Source organism: Lepidochelys kempii, chromosome 11 (genome assembly GCF_965140265.1).
Source record: "Lepidochelys kempii isolate rLepKem1 chromosome 11, rLepKem1.hap2, whole genome shotgun sequence".
Lineage (NCBI taxonomy): Eukaryota > Metazoa > Chordata > Testudines > Cheloniidae > Lepidochelys > Lepidochelys kempii.
Window position 1 is genome coordinate 27,777,662 of NC_133266.1, and position 22,564 is coordinate 27,800,225.

Here is a 22,564-nt window from a genome sequence, read left to right on the forward strand (position 1 = left end):
TGATTAATTACTCTGGGTAATTTATAAACATAACATAAGAAGGAGTTTGGAGAACTGTCTGATCACTAGACTTGCAGTGCTATGGTCTGATGTTTATACCGTGGAGAAACCAGATTGTACCTGTTCAACTTGATCTAAGCTAAACACCTGTGGAATAAGCAATATTTTTAAACAGTCTTGGACAGCTGTTATGTGTGGACATAAAACAATGACAAATATTGCAAACTCAAGACATTCCAACATTTTTTCTGCAACGCAATTTCACCTACTACAGACAGAAGCTAACAATAGAAATCTTTTTGAAAGTTGAACAGTGACATAATATAATTTGTAGGCTTACTTCACTGAGCTGGTCAGTGACTTTTCGAACATGAGCGTTGATCTGAAGGTCTGGTAGGCAGGTCCACTCATGGAGATGTAGGCGATAATCAATTTCACTGACTTTTTTCTGTGTGGCCCTAGCAGCTACAATGTCTACCATGTCTGGAAGAATGTGGATTTTGGCCTTGTTCTTTTCATAGACTTCTTTGTACAGACGCTGTGAAATTAAAATATTATGTTAATAATGGGAGAAAAGAGTGACACATCATTTTAAATTGTTGATTTTCTTATGCAACAGAAGTTAGAACAAGCACTTTCATGTTATAAGTAGGGTCCTTAACATGGTAGTTTTTGTAGGGTAGACCCTATTCTATAGATACACTACCAAAGGCTGTAGCAGAACAAACAAAAACATATTTCTATACATATTGGAGATAGTTTAGTAAATATCAATAGTTGCCACACACATACTTAAATATGAAATCTTGATTAATGTATGTGGTTGCTTGGACTATCAGGAGAACTGAAATTTTAAAAAAGATCCTTACATCAATGTTAAGCTTGCCAACTCTAAGGCATCTTGCTGTGTTGGGATCATCTTCAACGCTTCTGGGTAGAGTGTAAAGTGCTTTAAATTTATCATATTCTTCCCGATACTTGACCTAAGCAGAGACAAGGAGATAAAATGACTTCCTCCAGTAAGACGACTACATTTTTAGAGCCAAATTCACTGGTGACTGAAGTGGGCACAACTCCTTTGAAGTCAGTGGAGACTGAAAGCCGTTCAGGGCAGGGTCTTGTTTTCTGTTTTGTTAGGTGTACCTATGATGTCATATAGATAACGACTACTTCCAGAGGAATTTTGTAAAATAGCAGGAATAAATGAATTGATAAATTTATTGTAAGAAAATAATTACAGCTCTCTATATTTACAGAGGTCAATATAAAAATGTTCAGGAAGGGAACTATCTTTTATGGGTCTCAGTTCAGCAAAGCAGCTAAGCATGTGCATGAATCCATCCATATTCAGCACATGTGTAACTTCAAGCACATGTTTAAGTACTTTGTTGCATAGGATGGACTGCTGAATGAGGCCCATCTAGCATGCATCTTGTATAGTGATTGTCAGGAAGAGCTTTCCAACAGTACAGCAAAATGTGAATTTTGCTCATCAAAAGATGAATCACAGAACTATGTCTTTAGTTCAACCTGTGTGGTTAAATCCACCAAATGTAACAGTATCTCAAATTCAAATCTAGCCAGAGGTTTAGATCCTGTTGTCTTACATCTAAAAATTGGAAGTATAAAAAGCAAAGAAGTTGCTGAAAGCAAACTTTGGCTAGGGATATAAGTCACCAATCTTTTATTGAAGTATTTGGTAGAAAGATTGAGAAGGGTGTTGTTTCAAGCAAGAACCAGTTTGTGGTCAATAGATAATAAGGCTGCCAGGGAAGAAGAAATTAGTTGCATGAATGACTGTGTACCTACTCATAGACACGCATTTGAAATAAAAATAAATAGTAATATTAAATTTTTGTACAGCTGTACTATGTAAATACAAAGCAGAAAAGGGCTTTATTGCTAGCATTAATGAGCTGCAAAGATAGAGAAGCTTAAAACATGATGTTCACTTACAATACTAGCATTATGCTTCAGTTCTTTGGCACGAGACAGAGAGATGGAATCAGAGGATATTTTGTAACCAGTGGCTTTCACTTTATCCCAGGCTTCCTTGTACAGGTTCTGAGTGGGGATACAAAGATCTCTGAATATGGTTTTCAAAACTCTTACGTAATACACAGTATAGGAAAGCATTCAAAATCCTTTGTATCTTAACTTAGACCTCGGCAGACCTTTGAACTCTTACTCAAGCCCAGTAGACTGAATGCTGGTTCAGAATAATCACCCACCAGGCTCAAAAGCTCATTCCATGAGTGACAAAAGCCACTGTTCATCCACTGGGGCCCAGTCTCCTGCAAGAATTGGTCCCCAATTGTACTTTGATACAGGGAATCAGCTTATCAATACACTGTATTTTGCCTAGCATCTGGAACTAAGGAGTTTGCAAAAATAAAATAAATCCCATCACACTAGCTCCTTGAAAGAAACAAAAGAGTTAAAAACACTCACATTGCTAAAAAGATGTTTCAGATTTTGGGTTCTTTCGTGATCCACTGTTTCCACCACAGTTGTATATTTGTCCTTAATTTGGTGATAATTTTCTTTATATTTCACCTTTAAGAAAGATATAGTGATTAATTCACTGTGTTTTAACTATCTGTGGGAATGGGGGAAAGCTTCTGGGTGGAAAAAGGGGAATGACTCACCTCACTAGCATGGATGCCGCTCTGGACCGCAGTCACATAAAGCGGTGTATCGGTAACGGCACTGTAGTTCTGCAAATTCTCTTTTCCTGCAGCTGTGTATTTCAGCTAAGAAAACACAGACAAAAAGTGTTCTGAGACTAACTAGACCTGCTTCCCTAGCAACTTCATCATGTTTTCCAGGTCCATCAGCCATCTATTCCCTTTGTTAAAATAGGCCTCTATGCTGTGTATTATAATGTTTATTCCGAAATGTTAACAGCAAGAAGTCTTGGGAGCTGATCACTCCACATGAAGAAATTTCAGCAGTGGAAAGTCCACATCCATGCAGACCAATCTCACCATCTTCAGATTAAAATAAACTTGCTTGTTCAAACTCTGTTAAACTGCTATCCTTTTCAGTTCTTCTTGGTTCTCTGCTTTTTTCAGTAGCAGGCGGAAATAATGATGTCTCTATCAGATAAGCCTGGAAGACTACATTGCAACTTTTTTATTTTGCTGATCTAAAGCATACTGTACAGCATCAAGCCCTGCTCACAGCTATGGTGGTGCAAACCCCAAGGAATGTAAATGAAATAAAAATGTGGCCCACTATCTCTTCTTATTTAAGGAAGATTTGCTTACTTGGCTTTGGAGATCATATGATTTCTTAGCATGCAGGATTTGTGGGGTGTCCCAGACGTAGCATCCAAGTCCTTTCAGCCAATTTAAGTCATCTTTATACACAACCTGTAGAGAAGAAAAACTAAATCAGTTCCCAGAAAATGTGCACCCTACCTGAAAGGTGGTAACTGCATCTTCCCCATATCAAACCCATGTCTCCCACATAGCAAGGCAGAATGCTATTCAAGGCTGTGACCCAGTCTTATTCACTGATTAAAATCAGTTTTGAAAGTTTATATCTGAGAATGAAGGAAAGGGTTTAATAGCACAGTTAGTCTGTGTTATTTTCAGCTTTTTCTACAGGAATTAATATGAGAAGTAAAAGTAAAACAAAGTGGCAACCCACAGCATGTAGAGTCAGATTATTCAGATGTAATCAGACCTCTTTGGGTGAAAAGGACCATTTCATATTGATTTAATAGTACAATTATATGGTCAACTAAACCAGTGCTTTCCAACCTGTTTGGTCAGTTGTACCAGTGTACTGGACTTTGATCCCTATCCTTGGTGCAGCACCCGAAGGTGGAAGGCACAGGTAAACCACTTTTGCACTCCTCTGATTCCAGGAGCTTCTGGGAGCTGTTTTGACCCCGGTGTAAGTTAGAGCAGTCCAAAGGGAGCATTATGATCACTGAGGATCACTGCAGTGCTTTGACCACATCTTATATTCCCAACATGCCAACCCTAGTGGTTAGAAGCTACTGGCATGCTTGCACAAGTCAGGTTTGTGTGTTTCTGTAGGACCTTACCCAAAGCTCACTGAAAGCTAGGGGAAAAAAACCTAATGTGGACTCCAGTGGACCTGGATTAGGCCTGTAAATCTTAACTTTTTTCCAATTTTCAAACCAAATAATAAATAACAAGCTCACGAAAAATCCTATGAGAAATTGCTTAAAGCCCCCCTGAACATTATGGCAGATTCAATTAAATGATGTTATTAAGCAATTTGGAAGCACAGTTAAGTACTTTTTAAAAAAAAAGTCATTTAGCCAGAAGGCTGTGAAGCTACCCGAACTTGGAATGACTAAATAGGGTACATACATCACTCAAAATCTCCTGGGCTTTCTTGGCTAGAACAACATCATTTTCTTCAGGTGAACAATTCCACTGGTGGAGGTAGGTTCTGTACTCAAGATCACTGAGGATATATTGACACTTTTTAGCCAACAGGTGATTCAACATGTCACTTGGAATATGGACATTTGCCTTGGTGTCTTCATAATTCTTTCTGTAGGCCAGCTGGAAAGGAAGTATGGGGGAGAGGGTAGAGAGTAAAAATGTGTATTTTTCAGGCACAGCTCTGACTATAAACAGAGCTATCTCACAGGGTCTAATCCAGCACCTTTTCAACTCAGTGGCAAAACTCCTGTTGACTGCAGTGGGATCAGGACTGAGCCTATAATGCTGAAGAAATACTTAATAATTAAATTAAAATGTTTAAAATTAATTCTACTGGACTGCTATAAGAGAAGGAGTGGCCCTTGTCCTGTTAGATTCACACAGCTGGTTAGAAAATGCATGAGACTTTGAGGTAAAAGCAGTCCTAAACTCCAGCTACCACTTTTAATCTATGAGGCTGGGAAAACAACATTTCTTGTGGTCATGAGCACTGTTTTTATTCTTCATCAAATCTTATTAACACATGGCTAGCTAGATCTCCCTGTCTAACTGCATGCACAATATTAGTGACTATATTTGTTCGTAACTGTATGTGTGCCTTGGGAGATTATGAAGTGGTGAGGCAGTGGTGGTAACAGATTGACCATTATGTATATCACTGTCTAGTTAACTCCCTGCTAGAGTTAACAGGCCTAGTACACCACGTGCTGCTAGCTAACACCTAACTCTAATCAGAATCCTCTAGTAAGCTATGGTAGCTTGAGCAATACAGTACATCTCTCTGCTCAGATTTCACACAATGGCTACTCCTGAGGGCATTCTGTGCCAAAAAAAAAATTATGCATCAAAAAATTCTGCGCACAATATTTTAAAATTCTGCAAGTTTTATTTGTCAATAAATATATGCAGAGGCTCCAGCATGGCAGTGGGGAGCAAAGGCCACTGGCTGCACGAAGGTGGGAGATCACCCTGCAGCTCCTCGACCCCCTGGAACATGGACTCAGCGGTGAGGCTGAACCCGACACAGCATAAGGCCTGGGCCTGCCCTAGAAACATGCTGGAGCCATGCCCCTCTGCACCAGGTGTGAGGCAGGTAGGCTCAACCAGGCAGGTCCAAGTGTGGAGGGGCTCAGTGTGGGGGGATCCAGAAGTGGGGTGAGAGGATTCTGTGTGGGACAATCTGGGTACAGGCTGCTCAATGGGGGGTCTAGGAGTGGGGGGATCTGGATGCATAGAGGCTCAGTGGGGGGGGTCCAGGTGCAGGGGCAATGGGTCTCTGCAGGGATGAAGGTTGTTGGGGCTCACCCAAGGGGTCTGGGTGTGGGTTCTCAGCAGGGGGGTCTGGGTGCTGGGGAAGTGAGGCTTGGTGGAGTGGAGGTCTGGGTGCAGCTAGTTGGCAGTCAGTGGCATGGGTCTGGACGTGCGGGCTCAGGGTGACGTAGGAAGTGGGGCATCAGGGTGGGGGGTTGAGTGCAGGGAGCTCAGTGGGGGGTGGTCTGGGTGCAGGGGTGGGGGTCCTAAAGCAGGGGGTCTGGGTGCAGAGGGGCTCCAGATGCAGGGATTGAAGTTCAGTGGGGTGGGATTTGTGTATGGAGGACATGGGGGGTTCTGGATGTACCAGGTGAGGCTTGGCAGGGGAGTCTGGGTATGGGCGGTCTGGATGCACAGGGATTGGGTAGATGGGGGAGTAGCTCCCTGAACAGTGACTCCTCTCCACCACACCTGAGGAGTGATGGGGGCAGGAAGCAGTGGAGGATGCTGAGCTTCCTGCAGCTGGGGGAGTTTTCTGGAGGTGGGTCTGACACAGCCCCAGCCACTCCTTGTAGGAGAAGAGGAAGTCCCAACCTCTCCTGCCTCCAGCCCAGCTGGGATTAGCAGCTCTCATCCTGGCTCCGGGTAGGAGCCACTGGCTGGGGTGTCCCCAGCCCCACAGTGATTTACCTCTCTGCCGGCTGCTCTGGGTGTCTAAAACATTGCACCTGTGCTGCAAGGAAGTGATGCTTTACTTTTGTTGCAGCTTCGCTGTCAGAAAGTCATTTTCTGTGGGGAAGCAAAGAAATCTGCGGGGGACATGAATTCTGCACATGCGCAGTGGCACAGAATTCCCCCAGGAGTAAATGGCAAACAGTAAAAGCTTATGTTTTTTTCTATTCTAATATATCTAATCTTTCATTACCTCTCCTCTTAGTTTCCTAGTTTCGTATATAATTGTTTATCCCTGGCTAAACACCCATGGCTCAGAAAAAGATATGCAAATATAAAATAATGTTTTGATTTCATCAATACAGTAATATTAGCTAAATGTTAAATCTTAAAGGCCTTTTATGTGCAAATTCCTCATGTGGATGGGATTGTAGGATCAGAGTTAGGCACACACTAAATATGGAAAAGAGAAAATATTGCAAGAAAAAACCCTCACCGCACTCCTTAGTTTTTGGAAAGCTAGAGAATGAATGACACTGGGGAATTCGGAGATATGCTTCCCAGCCAGGTAATGGCCCTTCTGCTTCTCATAGAATTCTTTGTATTTAAGCTGCAAAACATTCACATGGAAAAATTGTTGAGATCATTAAAATAAGCAATGCCACAAAAAAAAAAAAAGATATGCAGGATATAATTAAAAGAAGATTCATACTAACCTCACTGTTAATATAATCAGCATGCTTAGCTCCAACAATAGGGATGTACTCTGGAGGCAAAGTGTAGCCTATAGCCTTACCAGTTTCCCATGAATGCTTATATTGTTTCTAGACAAAGAAAACATATATAGATTTTGATTAAATGTACAGTATATTTTCCAGTAAACATACCCACATTAGCAAAATATGTAGAGTCCGCTTCTTCCCCTCTTACTGAGTAGTACCTTACTCCACAAATGGCCCCAGTGAAGTCAGTGGGATCACTCACCAAGTAAGGTGTTTCTCAATGTGAATAATGGATCATAATCTCTGTCCCAGTACAACAAATGACTTGAGCACAAGCTTAACTTTGCGTTCATACTTGAGTAATAATGCTTTCCTGATTTGGGGCTATGGCCTCTAATATTTATATCCTCCTTTCATAATTTAAATAGGAAGCCTGGTATAAAAGCACTACCTGGAATTGGAAGAGATGTATATCCAGATGTATGCCTCACAAACCTGCAAACCTGCCAAGTCCTATTATTAGAATTTATTTATGGTAGCCCCCCCTATGTGGCAGGTGTTTTCCAGACAGATGTTTAACATGTGTTAAATACGATAAACATAATTTAGGGCTAGACTGTAAAACCTTTACTCATATCGATGAGCAATTACTGACCCCGGCAGGTATAGTTACTCACCCATTAAAGTTAATGGGACTACTCACATGAGTAACTGCTCAGCAATGTGAATAAAGGGTTCACAATCTGGCCTTTAAGCAGTAAATAAAACTAAGTTTCATCAGCAATATATCCAGATGTTTCACAAAATCTAAAACATTTTTCTACATGCAAAATATGTGTAATAATAATACATATTGCCGGTGTAGAGCACTTTTCATTAGTAGATCTCAAAGCACTCTACAAAGGAAGGTAAGTATAGATGGGACACAGAAGGGAAGTTACTAGCCCAAGGTAACTCAGAAGGCCAGTAGGAAAGTTAGGAATAGAACTCAGGTTTCCTTAGTTCCAGTCCAGTGCTCTATCCACTGGGCAATTACAATTAACATTAATATATAATAAAATTAAGTTCAGTCAGTTAGATATGCTGTTTACCAAATCTTACATCGCTATAGAGCTTAGACATCTCTCTGGTGTGGTTCAATGCTGGAGTGTCATCAGAACCAATGAAGTGGCCTCTGTCAAGGTTAAATGTTTCTTTGTATTTCAGCTAAAGAAGAAAATAAAGACTGTGTTAATGACTTTTAGGAAATGAATTAGTTGATTGGTCTGCTTGTGAGAAACAAGCATTTATACCCATTTGCACTACCTTATCTGAATTATGTTATATAGTGCATACCAATCACTCTGGGACCTAGGTAAGTATCATCATAATGGTTCATCAGAAAATTCATACATTACTCTAAGGATATGAAAACTCTTGATTTGCAGAAATATTTTAGTAGGTGTTTTGTAAATTAAGCCAGTGTACTATACTGGCTTCACCTAGAACAGGATTTTTTAAAATAATTTAAGCCAAATGTATAGCGACTATGATTTTTGGAGATCTTAAATGCAAAATGTAATGGTACAGTAATATTGTGTTGCTCACTTATTTAACTTTACCAAACAAAACTGCTGCATTAATATATTAACTGTAGACCCCATTCTAGCAGTAATAATCAGGCCATCTAATAATTTTGCTAATACATTATTATAGTTTCCAAAAAAATAAGGCTTACATCACTCTGATTGACAGAGTTGATCTTCGCCAAAACAACGTCCGGAGTATCAACCACACTTGTGAAATGGGAATAGTTATCAAGGGCTTCTTTCGTATAGGCTCTCTGCAAAAAGAGTTGACAAAATCTTCTTAAATACCATGCACTGGAAATAGGAGGGAAACTTGTATTTGTGAAAACTTTCACTCACCTTATTTATTAACTCTTGGGCTTTCTTAACTTTCCTATGTTCCACTGAATCCAAAGGAATCCACCCACAACCCCGGATCCATTCCAGATCAGATTTATAGATATTCTGAAAACAAATGCAAAGAAATACACATATTATATAGACAAAAGCATGAGTTAAACTAAAGAGAAATCTTTCGGTTTTTTAAGTTTACGTGGTACAGGCCATGTACATAAACCCGCAAAGAGTCAAAATCACGTAATATAAATAAGGGAAATCACTTACATCACTCCGTAGATCATAGGCCTTCCTTGCCTGGATGCAATCATTCTGGTCAGGGTGACACGTCCATTCATGCAGGTATTGCCGATAATCAATATCACTGACCAATGTCTGGCATTCCTTGGCCGCCAAGATTGATATCATATTCACAGGAATGTTAATATTTGACTTTGATTTGTGATAAGCTGATTTGTACAATCTGTCATTCTGGATCTTGCCTGCATGCTCAAACCACACCAGCTTGGGATCATCTCTCATACTGGGAACACCAACATAGTGACCTCTGTGATTCACATACTCAGCTTTATATTGCAGCTGGCAAGGGAGGAGAAAAGATATTTAAATGTCAGCACTGAATACTGACCTGAACACAACTGAACCTTTTTCTTCTCTTTCTATCCTGTAAACTCTATGTTTTCTTTAACATCAGGAATAAATGGAACCCTATTATATAGGCAATGTGCTGCTAATTACATCTCAATTTTCAGTACATTACAGGATACATATACTATAGGATGAGGTGAGTGATAATGTTAGAATATATATTCCTTCCTCTTTAATGGCAATGCAACTATCTAGCTTAATTTTCTGCCACATTTTAAACAGGGGATACAGCAACTTCTTCAGCACAACTAGAACACCTTGCAATTACTTTGCTCACAATTGCATATAACCATAGCTTTATAAATAGCTTGAAAAAAAGAATTTGAAAATTGCATCAATAGTTTGCCAAGCTGTATTTAAAATTCTGCTCTGAGCAATGTTACTTGTTTTATTTAGAAATGTGCATAGTCAGCTATTGACAAGCAATCACGTAATTGAATATGTGTTTTATGCCAAAATACTTGAGGTGTATTTGATTTTACGGAATGTTCATGACAAAGTCTCTTGTACTCCTAAAGATGGCCAACAGAATTCCACCCATTGCACTACAGGAAAGGGTGTATGGGGAAAAGGATAGCATCTCTTTAAGGAACAGGCTGGAATCTACAACCTGGAGATCATCACGGAGGCTCCTCCCTGAAGGGCTCAATTATATAAATAAGAGCAGGAGGGAGAGAAGAGTAGAAGCCAGACAGACTGTAGTCAGTGGCAGTTGCTCTCTCAGGCACCAGGAGACAAGCCTAACCTGACTCAGAGAATTGGGTGAGGATTGTAAATGTGGGGAACCTAAATCTGGGGCTGATGAACTGTTTATTAGAAGGGACCATGGTGTCTGATTAATGTGTGTTGGCTTCTCCTTGCCCTGGACTGAATCTCCTGCTGCTCTACTTGGAGGAATTAAGGTGGGGCAAACCTGCAGTGCCACAACAGGCCTTCACCTTTACACATTATCACAGCATTCGCTATTCTCTTGGACCAGATTCTGAGGCCGTTACCTATGTTGACTTAAAGGGGACTATTCATGGAGTAAGGTGACAAGGAGAGTAAGTGTATCAGAACCTGGCCCTTAGCTAGCAGTACCCCTATATTAAATAAAACAAGGTTGATACTAGAGACAGCTAGAGGGCAGTGGGCTGGAGAAGGTCACAAACAAAGCTAGGGGCTGGCTCCCACTGAAGCCTTTTGAATATAAACTGTTGAGGTTGTGGGTTTGCAGGGCCCAAGCAATCTCCTGCTGAAGTCACGTGATTACCTCACTTTGGACATCACCAGAGTGCTTGGCATGACGAAGCTGCACAGCATCAGGAGGTAAAATATAACCAGTAGATTTCACTTTTTCCCAGCTTTCCTTGTATAGGTTCTGTAGGAAATAAAACATGAAAGAAAGTTAAAACCAAGAATAAAACCACTATAACCATCACTCCTTCTGTCGATATGTGACCATATAAAATATTAGAAGCTGAGATTCTGACTCCAGGACATTCTTAGAAAGACAATCAGTCCAAATATTATACATTCTCCTAGTAAGTTATTAATGTGACTCCAAATTGTCAGATGATCAAGTATTTCCAGGTGGTGAACACATACCTGGTTAAGAATTCTGGCTGCCTCTCGGGCCATTTCTTGCTGTGGCGTGTCTGTTAGAGTATAATTTGACTTGATGGCATTCCAGTCTTGGTGGTATTTAATCTGCAAAAAAGGATTTATGGAATAAATGAATTATAAGGTCATCACAACATTTAGAAAATGTAACATCAAGACCACAATTATACATATTAAATGATTTATAAGGATTATTACTGTTGACTTTTTCAGACCCAAATTCACACAAGACACCCAACCACACAGACAGTCATTAAAAAATGGAGGAAGTTATGTGAGAAAGGCAACTCCAGGATCATGGTCCAAAGCCATGTACCTTTGGAGGCATGTTCCAATTTGTACTGGTGCAGAAAATAAAATGCTGATATTGGCCTATTCTCTTCCAGTGAGAGGCACATTGAATAAAAAGTGTATGGGCTCATATGCTGGCCTTCAAAACTGTCAGAAAAAATGACATTCTGCCTTCTCATAACTTATTCTAGCCATAAAATGCCAGTTTCTGTCCTGGCTGGTGAAGGGACTGTTGAGTTTCTCATATTGCAAAGTTCACAATGGTTGGGAGGGAATCACTCTTCCTCAGAAGCTAGTGCCTTTCAGCACAAAGTAAGTGGATGAGTTCAACAATACTCACATTAGTCCCACAAATTCAAGGAATCCACAGGTATTGAGCCAGAATGAGGTCTGGATTACCTTTTCTCCTTTTGAGACAAAGTCTTGCAGATACATTTAATAGCCCGAAGATAAACCAATATACTTACATCACTCTGAATTTCACCACTTTGTTTTGCCGTGATATAATCAACTCTGTCAGCCACTGGAGTAAACTTGAGAGTTTCAGCTTTTGTGCGGTACTTTCTCTGTAAAAGGGCAAAACAATGGAATTATAATCAAATTGTATTACAGTACCTCCTACCCAGATAGAACAATTCCATTTAGCGAGAGAAAAAGAAAAGCTACATGGAAGACCAGAATTAATTTACAAGCCAATGCAAGACGAATATAGTGGAAAGTTCCAGCTTTTTTATTACAAAATTTACAGTAAAAGTAAAATGTTGATGCATTTGCAAATTACAAATACATGCAGTTAATAACATACTTGTGAATATTTAATACTTATACTTAATAATTACCTCATTCAGGAGATCTTGGACATGCTTGACATGGTTGATTCCAACAGAGTCATTTGGCATCCACCCAATTCCACGTAGCCATTCCAAATCAGATTTGTAAACAGCCTGTGGAGACAAAATAGAATCCATGTCTTTAATTTGACTTTTCTGCTTTCTAGTTTCATAAATAATAGGTCTGACCCTGCTCGTCTTTCACTTCCATTGATTTCAAGGTGAACACTATTGGGCTTAATATCAATGTGATCTCTAAGTTCACCATATTATAAACGTGGTATTAAGTCCAGTAAGTAATTAAGTTATACCAAGTTCTATAATCTATTTCACCAACTACTTATATGTAGTGTTCTTTAATAGTGTTCTGTCTTTTACCATTCAAACCAGAGAAGCTAACTATTAACCATCTGTACCCTAAACATGTTTTTATTGTAAAAATTTAATTTATATGAGATCAATACAGTTTGTTATTAGATGGCTTTAAATGTCTAGACATTGGCTGTCCATGGCACCAAAGCAATGCATGTAATGATCAATAAATGCACAAGATTAACTGTATTCTCTTAGTTTATACATTCCAAATTATAACAGTAATATGGCACCCCAGGTAGAAATAAAGACAATTTCAAAGCAACTCTTGTATTTCTCAAGTGGTAAACATCTTTCTGCTTTTGCATTTATACAATATAAGACCATCTGATACATGCTATTGCTATGCTCACTCAGCAATTATCTAGTTTTTATGTCTTAATGCTTAATTATTGTATGTAGTGTAGCTGTAGCCATGTCAGTCCAAGGATATTGGAGAAGTGGCTCAAAAAGCTTGTCTCTCTCATCAACTGAAGTTGGTCCAATAAAAGATATTACCTTGCCCTTTCATTTTAAAATTAATGCGTTTATATTTACAGAATTACAGTGCCGGTGACCCAATGTTTATCTCAAATATTGTGCGTGTCTGAGTTTGAATGTGAGATCTTTTATGGACCCCGTCTTTTAGCTTGTTTGGTAGAGAGCTATATATACTTATGTGCTACAGTAATAGTAATAATAATGGCATAAAATTATATATCTACTAATAAAAGGCCCAATCTAACTCCAATTCAATTCAGTAGAAAAATTCCTGTTAACTTCAGTTAGAGCTGGAGTAGACTAATGTAGAGAAGGCAATATTACAGAAGACAAAATATGAATATTTGTTAACTCACATCACTTTGTAGTTGATACGCTTTCTTAGCCTGTATGACATCATTCTGATCTGGCAAACATGTCCACCGATGCAAGTAATTACGGTAATCAATATCACTGACCAAAGTCTGACAGTTTTTGGCTGCCACAATGGGAAGCATGTCCACTGGTATACTGCACTTTGTCTTCCACTTCTGAAAGTGTTTCCTGTATTCTAGGTCACTATGAAGCTTGGCTGCATGCAGGGCCCATCGTATTTTGTTATCTTCTCTTGCACTTGGAGTCCCAACATAGTGTCCTCTCTGCTTCTCATGATCTAATTTGTATTTATACTGGATAAAGAGCAAAGACCACCATGTAAATTACTAACATTTCTGAGGCTTTAGAAATGGTTGTGAAAATCTAGAAATGCCTTCTTTCCATACTTACATCACTGGCAATTTCTCTTGAGGCTTTGGCTGATTTAATTGGGATGGCATCTGCCCTAAAATCACAGCTCATCTTCACTTCATCCCAAGCTTCTTTATATAGTTTCTGTGAAGATAGAAAATTAGCCCATCATTTTTCTAGTACTTTCACATCTGCAATCAATTAAACAATTGTGCATTTAAAGTAGGCACATTAAAAACATTTCACTGTCACTTATGCTTGTGCATTGTTCAGCCCAGCTCTGAAGTAAATGAAGTCGTCTGTTCTTTTACTGCAAATACAATGCGGTGCTTCCAGTACTCTGAAGGTATAGCTTAAGGAACTGCAATCAGCACTGAACTAAAGTGAGTTTGTAAAGATCTAGGAGAAGTTTGTAAGTGCTAGCAATTGTCTTAATTCAATAAAATGTGTGGCTTCAATAATGCATTGTATTGCTAATATTTAATGTGATAGCAGGAAATTATCATGGGTAGCATTGTTAGTAGCTGTTACTTAAATATTCAAAAAAATTGTCTAAATACTTTAAAAATTATATTCGTAGTGGGGAGATGTTCAAAGCACCGCATGAGGATTGAACCTGTGACTCTCCCGCTGACTTCAGTGGGTATTCACATGGCTAAATCATGCGTTTTGAAAATACTGTAGAATCTTAAAATTCAGAGGATACAGATAACAACTTATAGAAACCTAAGAAATCCTACAGATATACTTACATTGCTAACATGAATAGCATTCGCCCTGGCTAGGTTGATTTCAGGTGTGTCTGGCGTCATATGGATCGTAGTCTTGGCCTTGTCCCAAGCTTCTCTGTATTTGGACTATGAAAATAAAAAATGGTGAGCTCACATATATTGTGAATATGTCAGTCCTTTTGTATAACTTCACAGCACAGTGGGCCAAAAGTCCACCCAGAATTATGAACACTAAAAGTCTAAACTTTTGGAATGCTTCTACGGTTAATTTAAAATACAAATAATTAGTTTAACATTTTAGCAGCGAGGTTTTCTTTAATTATATATTGCACTGAAATAATTTTATATTATAAGCATGAAGTAACATACGAGGCTGATTTGCACAGCATTAGTCTTAGCAAGGAGAACATCTGGAGTGTCAACAATATTGGTGTATTTCAAACTTTCTACAGGCGTGCGGTACATCTTTTCACTCAGGATGTCCTGGGCATTCTTCACTCTCTTCACTTCCACAGAGCCACTTGGCATCCATCCAATGCCACGCAGCCATTCCAAGTCAGATTTATATAAGGCCTATGACAGATAAGGTCAGAGAGGAACATAACTGTCATACGTAATACCTTCATTATTTTAATCCATACTAAATAATGTAGATGGGTAGGAAAATACTAAACACTCTGGAGCTGGAGACAGAACTCTCTTTTATTGACTTTTATATAAAGTTATTTTATACTAGTGACAGGGTAGATTGGTTTAAACCAAAGTGATTTTAAGTCAGTGATTTTAAATCACCAAGAGGAAAACCTCAATTTAAATAATCGATTTTAATCAACTTTTCCATTTGTCTTTCAGCTATTATCTAAAGAAAGGTAAATTCTCATTAACTGATATAACCATTCAAACATGTTGATTTACAACTAAATAGAGCCTTTACACTAGATTTGGAACATCTTTTTGCTACCTACAAGCATACACTATAACTATGTACATTTATTTAAGCAGTTATATCTTAACATTTTCAGATTCTTAAAAATTTTACATTTTTAATATGTTAGAAAATGATGAATGATATATTGCTTGATTACTTGATAATTAACTTTTTGCTCATGATTTGTGTCAAGCTGCATTAGAATGGTAACTGGAATTTAATTAAACACATAAAAGAGCACATAAAATTTATTTTTATTCAACAAAACAACCTTAGATGTCATGTAAATAACCTTTTCATATCAAAACATGTTTCACATTTATAACTAAATGATTTACTAAACAGAGGAATTAACTGCAGTCAGTGAATTAAACTGATTACTTCAGGTCAGCCTGGGAAAATTTTCAAATATGCCTGGGTGCCCTACAGGATCAAGTCCTTAATATACTACATGACCTCTTGTGCCAAATTTATAAAACTTGACCTCAAAAGTTACATACTTTCCCCCTGATTATTTCTTTATATAAAAAAGTAGTCTTTAACTCAAAGTTTTTGATAGCGTTTCATGGATTCAGCATATTCATTATTTATATAAATGTTTTAAGAGATTATAAATTTAGGCCTTAATATATTTTGTATTAAATTCAGATTTCATTTTAAACAGGTATATTTTTAAAACAATAAACCTACTATAATTTAACAACAAAATAAAAAAATCCAATTTAAAATTTTAAAAATCATTGATTTTTATCAACCCTGCGGTAATATACCACAATGCAAGGATCAGAATTTGTGTAGTTTGCCTCCCAGGTATGCACTTAGTTAGAATGCTGGGCAGAAACAGCTTCTGAGAAGAGGGTTTTTGTCAAGTCTCTCCCAAGTGACCATATGCTGTATGGCTGAATAGCTTATCAAGAGGGAAAGCCATCACAGTGCAAGACCTATGAAGGTGGTTAGTGAAGTAAAAAGATACTCAAAGAGTCCTCTCCACAATGTTTGTAACTTAGCTTTGAACAACCACCAAGATAATTTACCAGCCCAGCTGCAAAAACTACTTTCCCGCCTATCACCATACTATTGGATGAAAAGGAATAAACTAATGATATTTGCAGAACAGAGGGCCTGGAGCCAGCCAACATAACCTTAAAAGTAGCTGAGGAGTGGGTGGAGCCAGACGGGAGATGTATTGATCCAGACTCCAGAATATGCTGATTTGAAACGTAAACCTCACCTGGGGTAAAATATTCCCTCTGGTGCAGCTACTCCCATGTACACTGAGGGTTTACACTGCATTTCCTATGCTCATAAAGGGAATCAGTCACATTATTTCACCCATTTTATGGATGGCAAATTCAAGCAAAGAGAGGTCAACTGATTCATGGACTATCACACAACAGGGCCAGACCTGGAACCCAGCAACAATGACTCCTACTTTCTTACACACACTCCCTGCTTTCTTACAAATGTATTTCATGGACATTCCGAAAGTGGATATAAACTGGACGGGTAACGGATGCTGCATCAGCATCATGATCCCTCTGTAGTGAAGAGTTCATTGAGGCACAACTTCAGTAGAAATGTACTAATGCATAAAAAAGCACAACAGCGTTAGCAACTGTTCGAGTATGTTAAAGGTAGCCACTGATAAGCACTGTGGGAATTCACAGCTAGGACCCACATTTGGAAAACAAAATGAAAACAACCACTGAAGAGCTGCTGAAGGAAGGAGAAACTGCAGAAAGCGTTGAGGTGGGCAAATGCCCCATGATTATCGTCATGTCACCTTGATGTGCCTACAGAGCCTTATATCTCAACAGTTATTAATGTGGCATCCCCACTTGTATATACACTCCTACTTACATCACTCTGTAGCTCATAGGCCTTCCTTGCCTGGATCACATCATTCTGGTCTGGCAGACATGTCCACTGGTGCAAATACTGGCGGTAGTCAACGTCACTCGCTAATAATTGGCCTTCCTTGGCTGCATAGACAGAAACCATATCAACTGGTATGTTGATCTTAGCCTTCGAACTGTGATAAGCCTTCCTGTATTCTCTGTCATTCTGCATCTTCATTACATGTGCAGCCCATGCCAATTTGGGATCTTCCTTTGCAGTTCGGCATCCGATATAGTGGCCTTTCTGTTTCTCGTGGGTTTCCTTGTATTTGTACTAATAAACATAGAGAGGAAACATTAGCAGAAATAGTCATGAATTGACAGTCTACATGTTCTAAAGCAACAACTGTTTATGAGTGCCCAACTTGGGAACCCATAAAGGATTTTAAAGGGTACTGGATCAGCACTTCTGAAATTCAGGTCCACTGTACAGCGTCTCACGTTGGGCCCCCAAAACCTGACTCCCCAAATCACCAATAACTCTGGAAAATGTGGTCCATCTAACTTAACAGTTTAAAACCATGATAAAAGAAAATTATTTCAGAATTCCCTCACTAGTTACAATACACAGTTATTCCAATTGCTTGGTAACGTTTATAAGCACTGCTACATTTTAGATTTTAACAGAAATCTTGACAGCAGTAATGACAAAAATAACACCCTTGAATTATGTATTGGGAGCAGCAGAAATATAGTCTGTACCTCAATTACTGCAAATGTTTGGTGGATAAAACTTTACAGTGTATTGCAAAATAGCTCTCTGAACCCCTACTGAAACTACTTTGTTACAACAAATGCAAAATACAATCTTTTGTTATCAATAATATTTTACCAATAGCAAATTTTAAGTTCTACTAGAAAGAGAGCGTCAAGACAGGATTTAAAAAAATGCAAATATACAAGACAGCATGCTGTTCATATATGAATACACAACAGCTTTGAATTGAGCTTAGCTAGCTACACAGTTGTCTGCTGTGTTTGATATGAGGATGAATAGGCATGGCCTTTCATAGAAATGAAAGAGAAGGAACAGAGATCGTACCTCACTAGCAATGTCTCTGGAAGCCCTGGCATGTTTGATAGAAATGGCATCGGCTCTTAAGTCATAATCTTTCATCTTGGCATCTTCCCAGGCTTGCTGATAATGTTTCTGTAATCAAAATCAAAGACACAATTTTAGAATTCATTTTTCTCATAAATCATATTTTCATTTGATCCTTACAGTTTTGTGGGTTATCTAAATTATTCCTATCCCTTTAACTGATAATTACTACACACATGTAATGATTAATTATATAGGTCCCAAACCTGTACTCTGATCCACAGAGTCCTGTGCCTACCTGCAGCCCCATTGACTTCAATGAGACTATATGGGCAGAAGGATTCCCCCACACATAGCATATTGCGGGAATGTGGCCATAGATACAGCATATCAGATCCATTCACACTGTGGGCCTGGTCCAAAGCCTACTGAAGTAATGAAAGGTTCTCATTTTCTTCAATGGTCTTTGGATTATGCCTTATATTAGACCCACAGAGAAGTCACTGATCAATAACCTCATTAGAAATTTTGCTGTATTTATAGACTCACAGACTTTAAGGCCAGAAGGGGCCAACATGATCATTTAGTCTGACCTCTTGCACATTGCAGGCCACAGAATGTCACCCACCCACTCCTGCAGTAGGCCCATAACCTCTGGCACTTCTGCTGAAAACTTAACATTTAATATGCTCTTATAAATTACTGTAATGCAATCAATATTAAAAGATTTAAAAATCACTTTGGAACAATTATTGTAATATTACCATTAAAAAGAAAACAAGGAAGTTGAAAATAAAAACCATGTAAGAATAATGTTATGTATCCATATGAGGCTGCAAGAAGCAACTATATTCAAAGGAACTTTATTAGTATATAAGATGGAAACAAAAGAATGAAGTGTTCTCCCTTCTTCTAATTTTCCAATTTTCTGGGCCTCCAAGCCCAAGAATGTTATTCATTTTTTCTTCATGGTAGGTGAGCCTAAAATATCTTGGTCAAACCCGTAGGTTCCCCTTTGGAAGTTGTTATAAAGAGGACAATTTATGCAAAACCAATGTGCTTATCTTTATGGATACTATTTTGTTTTCCTTGTCTACACATGGTGTATTAAACCAGACAAAGAAGATTATGCTGTAGATACTATACTGATAGGCTCTATTTGAAAACAATATACAGACAGGCAACAAGTACATGTTTTAGCTGACGGAGTAAGTTGGTGAACCTCCACGGGCGTCAAAGAAAAAGGTAAGAGAGGATAGAACACCGCTGACTCCAGATTAATGAATCTGGCCCATTGTGCTTCATGAACATTGGGCTCATTAACCACGTATTATGCTTAAACAAATCATAATTCTTCATCTACATTCTAAAATACAAAACAATTCAAAAAATAAAATTAGTATATCTATGTTTATGTCAGAACCAGGCAGTTCATAATAAGAATTCTAAAATAGGGCAGGCTAAAAACTACAGCTGTGTATGACAATGTTCATTTCAATAACACTACATATTTTTTACTTAAACATCTTACGTTGCTGACGTTCAGAGCATTGACTTTGGACTGCAGCATGACAGGCGTGTCAGCAGGAAGGGTGAACTGTGTCTTCTCTTTATCCCAGATTTTACGATAGAGAGGCTAATGAGAAAGTAAAGACAGCATTATTCAATTACAGCGTGAAAGATGCTGTACTATATTATTTTCAAATTAATTGATCTCATGGTATAAGCTATAATATATATTACTGTTCTCTTCTGATGTGTTTTTAACACAACAGAAAGATCCACAAAATTATCAGCATGAATATAGAAAATATATCGTTATATAAGGGCCATCTTACCTCACTGATCTGCAGAGCATTGATTTTAGCCAAGACAATTGGTGGGGGGTCAACTACACTGGTAAATTTCAATTCATCTGGCCGCTGACGGTATAATCTGTCATTCGTGAGTTCCTGGGCTTTCTTCACTCTAGTCACATCTACACAGCCTTGGGTCAACCAACCAGTGCCACGCAGCCATTCCAGGTCTGACTTGTACACATTCTACAAACAAAATTGTTCTGTTAGTTATACAGGGCAGGAATGGGAGTTTCCTGTCAGTGCCTAGTAAGGTACTGTATTACACTGCTCCAGGAGCAGATCAAACAGACAGCTGTAACTCTCATGGTCACAATTTCCTCTTGGATTCCCCCTTACTTTAGGGAAGACCTAATCTGCTACCTGTATAAAGTAACACCATTGCGCTGGCCAGTGAATCTGGGGGAAGAATGGAATTAAGGCTCCACCCAGTCTTTTTCCCTGGCTGCCCACTAAATTAGAAAAGAGGTAGTGACCCGAAGCAGGCTGCTCTCTCCCTCCCTCCATCTACCATGCTGTGACCAGTGATGGAGATAGTCCTCACAGGGAAATAAGAGAGCACAGGACAAGCCACATTCTTGCCCAGAATAAATACAAGAGAAAGTCAGACAAGTAGAAAAATAAATTGTATTTGTACTCTCTTAGTTTAAACTAAATGAATTATATCACCAGCTTTTATTTCTGCTTCATATTTACCCTGAAAGGAACAGCGCAACAAAAATAGTTGTTTTGGTCTTAAATCCACCACATAATGTTCAGTGATGCTTTTTATGTGACACCTTCCTTTAAAGGTCCTTGCCCTAAATGAATGTCTCTGGCACACCCTTCTTTGCAAAAGATAAAAAGCATCCAAGTGAACCATGTTACGAATTATACCTGATAGGACACGCACACAACTGCTGCGAATTATACCTGGTAGGACATGCACACAAATGCTACGAATTACACCTGGTAGGATACGCACACAAATGCTATGAATTATACCTGATAGGTCACGCACACAAATGCTGCGAATTATACCTGATAGGTCACACACAGTTCGAATCTAGGCTGAGGCACATAAACAAAGCCCACAACTGCAGAGTTCCCAAAAGACACTAAGTTTATTACGCTCGAGCGTGGTGCCCCCCTGCTAGCCAGGAGGGGACCCCGAATACAGATTATACAAAGGTTATATACTTTTTCGCAAAGCATGTTGCCCTCGTGCATCGGAAACCTTAGCCAATAAACAAACCCTTTTCTTATCTACCACCTATCCCTGCTTGGTGCATTCCTCGTGCTAAACCAGTATGTTAATTACAAAGCCATGCATCAGTAACTTTTATTATCAGGATGGGAGGCCTCACATCAAAGGCCAGGAGATAGGGAGTTAGAGACTGACAAAAACCAGATACTGGGAGTCAAGGCAGGCTGGAGACAAGGAGGAGGATTTTCACAGGAATGCAGTGTCTAAGGAACACTCCTCCTGGTGCATGATGTGCTTGCTTTTAGACAATGGTGGGCCCCAAACCAAAATGGAGTCACATGTGCTAACTTTTCCTTAACAACCAAAAAGTGCTAGAAAATGTCAGACAGAAGAAGGGGAAACATTTTTTAAATTGTAAAAATATTCCTATGGTAAATGCCTGGTAAATCATTCATCACATATTTCTGTCTTTAAAGGTTAAAATCTAGTGTGAGTTTGGGTATCCTCTTCCTAGACAAAATGTATTTCTTGGGAATTATTATGTATTATACTGATATACTCACATCACTCTGTAACTCATAGGCCTTCTTAGCTTGGATCACATCATTCTGGTCCGGCAGACATGTCCACTGATGCAGGTAATTGCGGTAATCAACATCACTGACCAGTGTCTGACATTTCTTAGCCTGCACGATTCCCAGCATATCCACTGGGCTACTGTATTTGGTCTTCGATTTCTCAAAATATTTCTTGTATTCTCTGTCACTCTGGATCTTGCCCGCATGAATGGACCACACCAACTTGGGATCGTCCTGAAGGCTTTGGAATCCCACATAGTGGCCTAATTGCTGGCGGTAACCTGTTTTGTATTTGTACTAATCATGCATTTGTAAAAAACAGAAGTAAAAGAAATAAAAACAAATGAGCATTTTCATCAGGCATCTAAATATGTACAAACGTTCCTGCAACTGAAGTTTAAAGTGTCTTTGTTTTGTTTC

The 22,564-nt window shown here is 38.8% G+C and overlaps 1 protein-coding gene across 1 annotated transcript in view; it reads right to left on the bottom strand.

Annotated features, from left to right (window-relative positions):
* Positions 1–22,564, bottom strand: part of NEB (nebulin) — a 193,958-nt gene that overhangs the window by 56,042 nt on the left and 115,352 nt on the right. Inside the window, exons 84-109 of the mRNA XM_073306879.1 lie at positions 22,130–22,441; positions 20,363–20,566; positions 20,056–20,160; positions 18,525–18,632; positions 17,445–17,756; positions 15,026–15,229; positions 14,678–14,782; positions 13,965–14,069; positions 13,556–13,867; positions 12,357–12,461; positions 11,985–12,083; positions 11,212–11,313; positions 10,877–10,984; positions 9,244–9,555; positions 8,976–9,084; positions 8,790–8,890; positions 8,174–8,278; positions 7,067–7,174; positions 6,847–6,960; positions 4,350–4,547; positions 3,270–3,374; positions 2,649–2,753; positions 2,452–2,556; positions 1,957–2,064; positions 870–983; positions 341–538 (exon numbers count right to left, since the gene is read on the bottom strand). Coding sequence (XP_073162980.1) covers positions 341–538; positions 870–983; positions 1,957–2,064; positions 2,452–2,556; positions 2,649–2,753; positions 3,270–3,374; positions 4,350–4,547; positions 6,847–6,960; positions 7,067–7,174; positions 8,174–8,278; positions 8,790–8,890; positions 8,976–9,084; positions 9,244–9,555; positions 10,877–10,984; positions 11,212–11,313; positions 11,985–12,083; positions 12,357–12,461; positions 13,556–13,867; positions 13,965–14,069; positions 14,678–14,782; positions 15,026–15,229; positions 17,445–17,756; positions 18,525–18,632; positions 20,056–20,160; positions 20,363–20,566; positions 22,130–22,441 — 3,963 coding nt within the window. The remainder of the gene's footprint in view (positions 1–340; positions 539–869; positions 984–1,956; positions 2,065–2,451; positions 2,557–2,648; positions 2,754–3,269; positions 3,375–4,349; positions 4,548–6,846; positions 6,961–7,066; positions 7,175–8,173; positions 8,279–8,789; positions 8,891–8,975; positions 9,085–9,243; positions 9,556–10,876; positions 10,985–11,211; positions 11,314–11,984; positions 12,084–12,356; positions 12,462–13,555; positions 13,868–13,964; positions 14,070–14,677; positions 14,783–15,025; positions 15,230–17,444; positions 17,757–18,524; positions 18,633–20,055; positions 20,161–20,362; positions 20,567–22,129; positions 22,442–22,564) is intronic.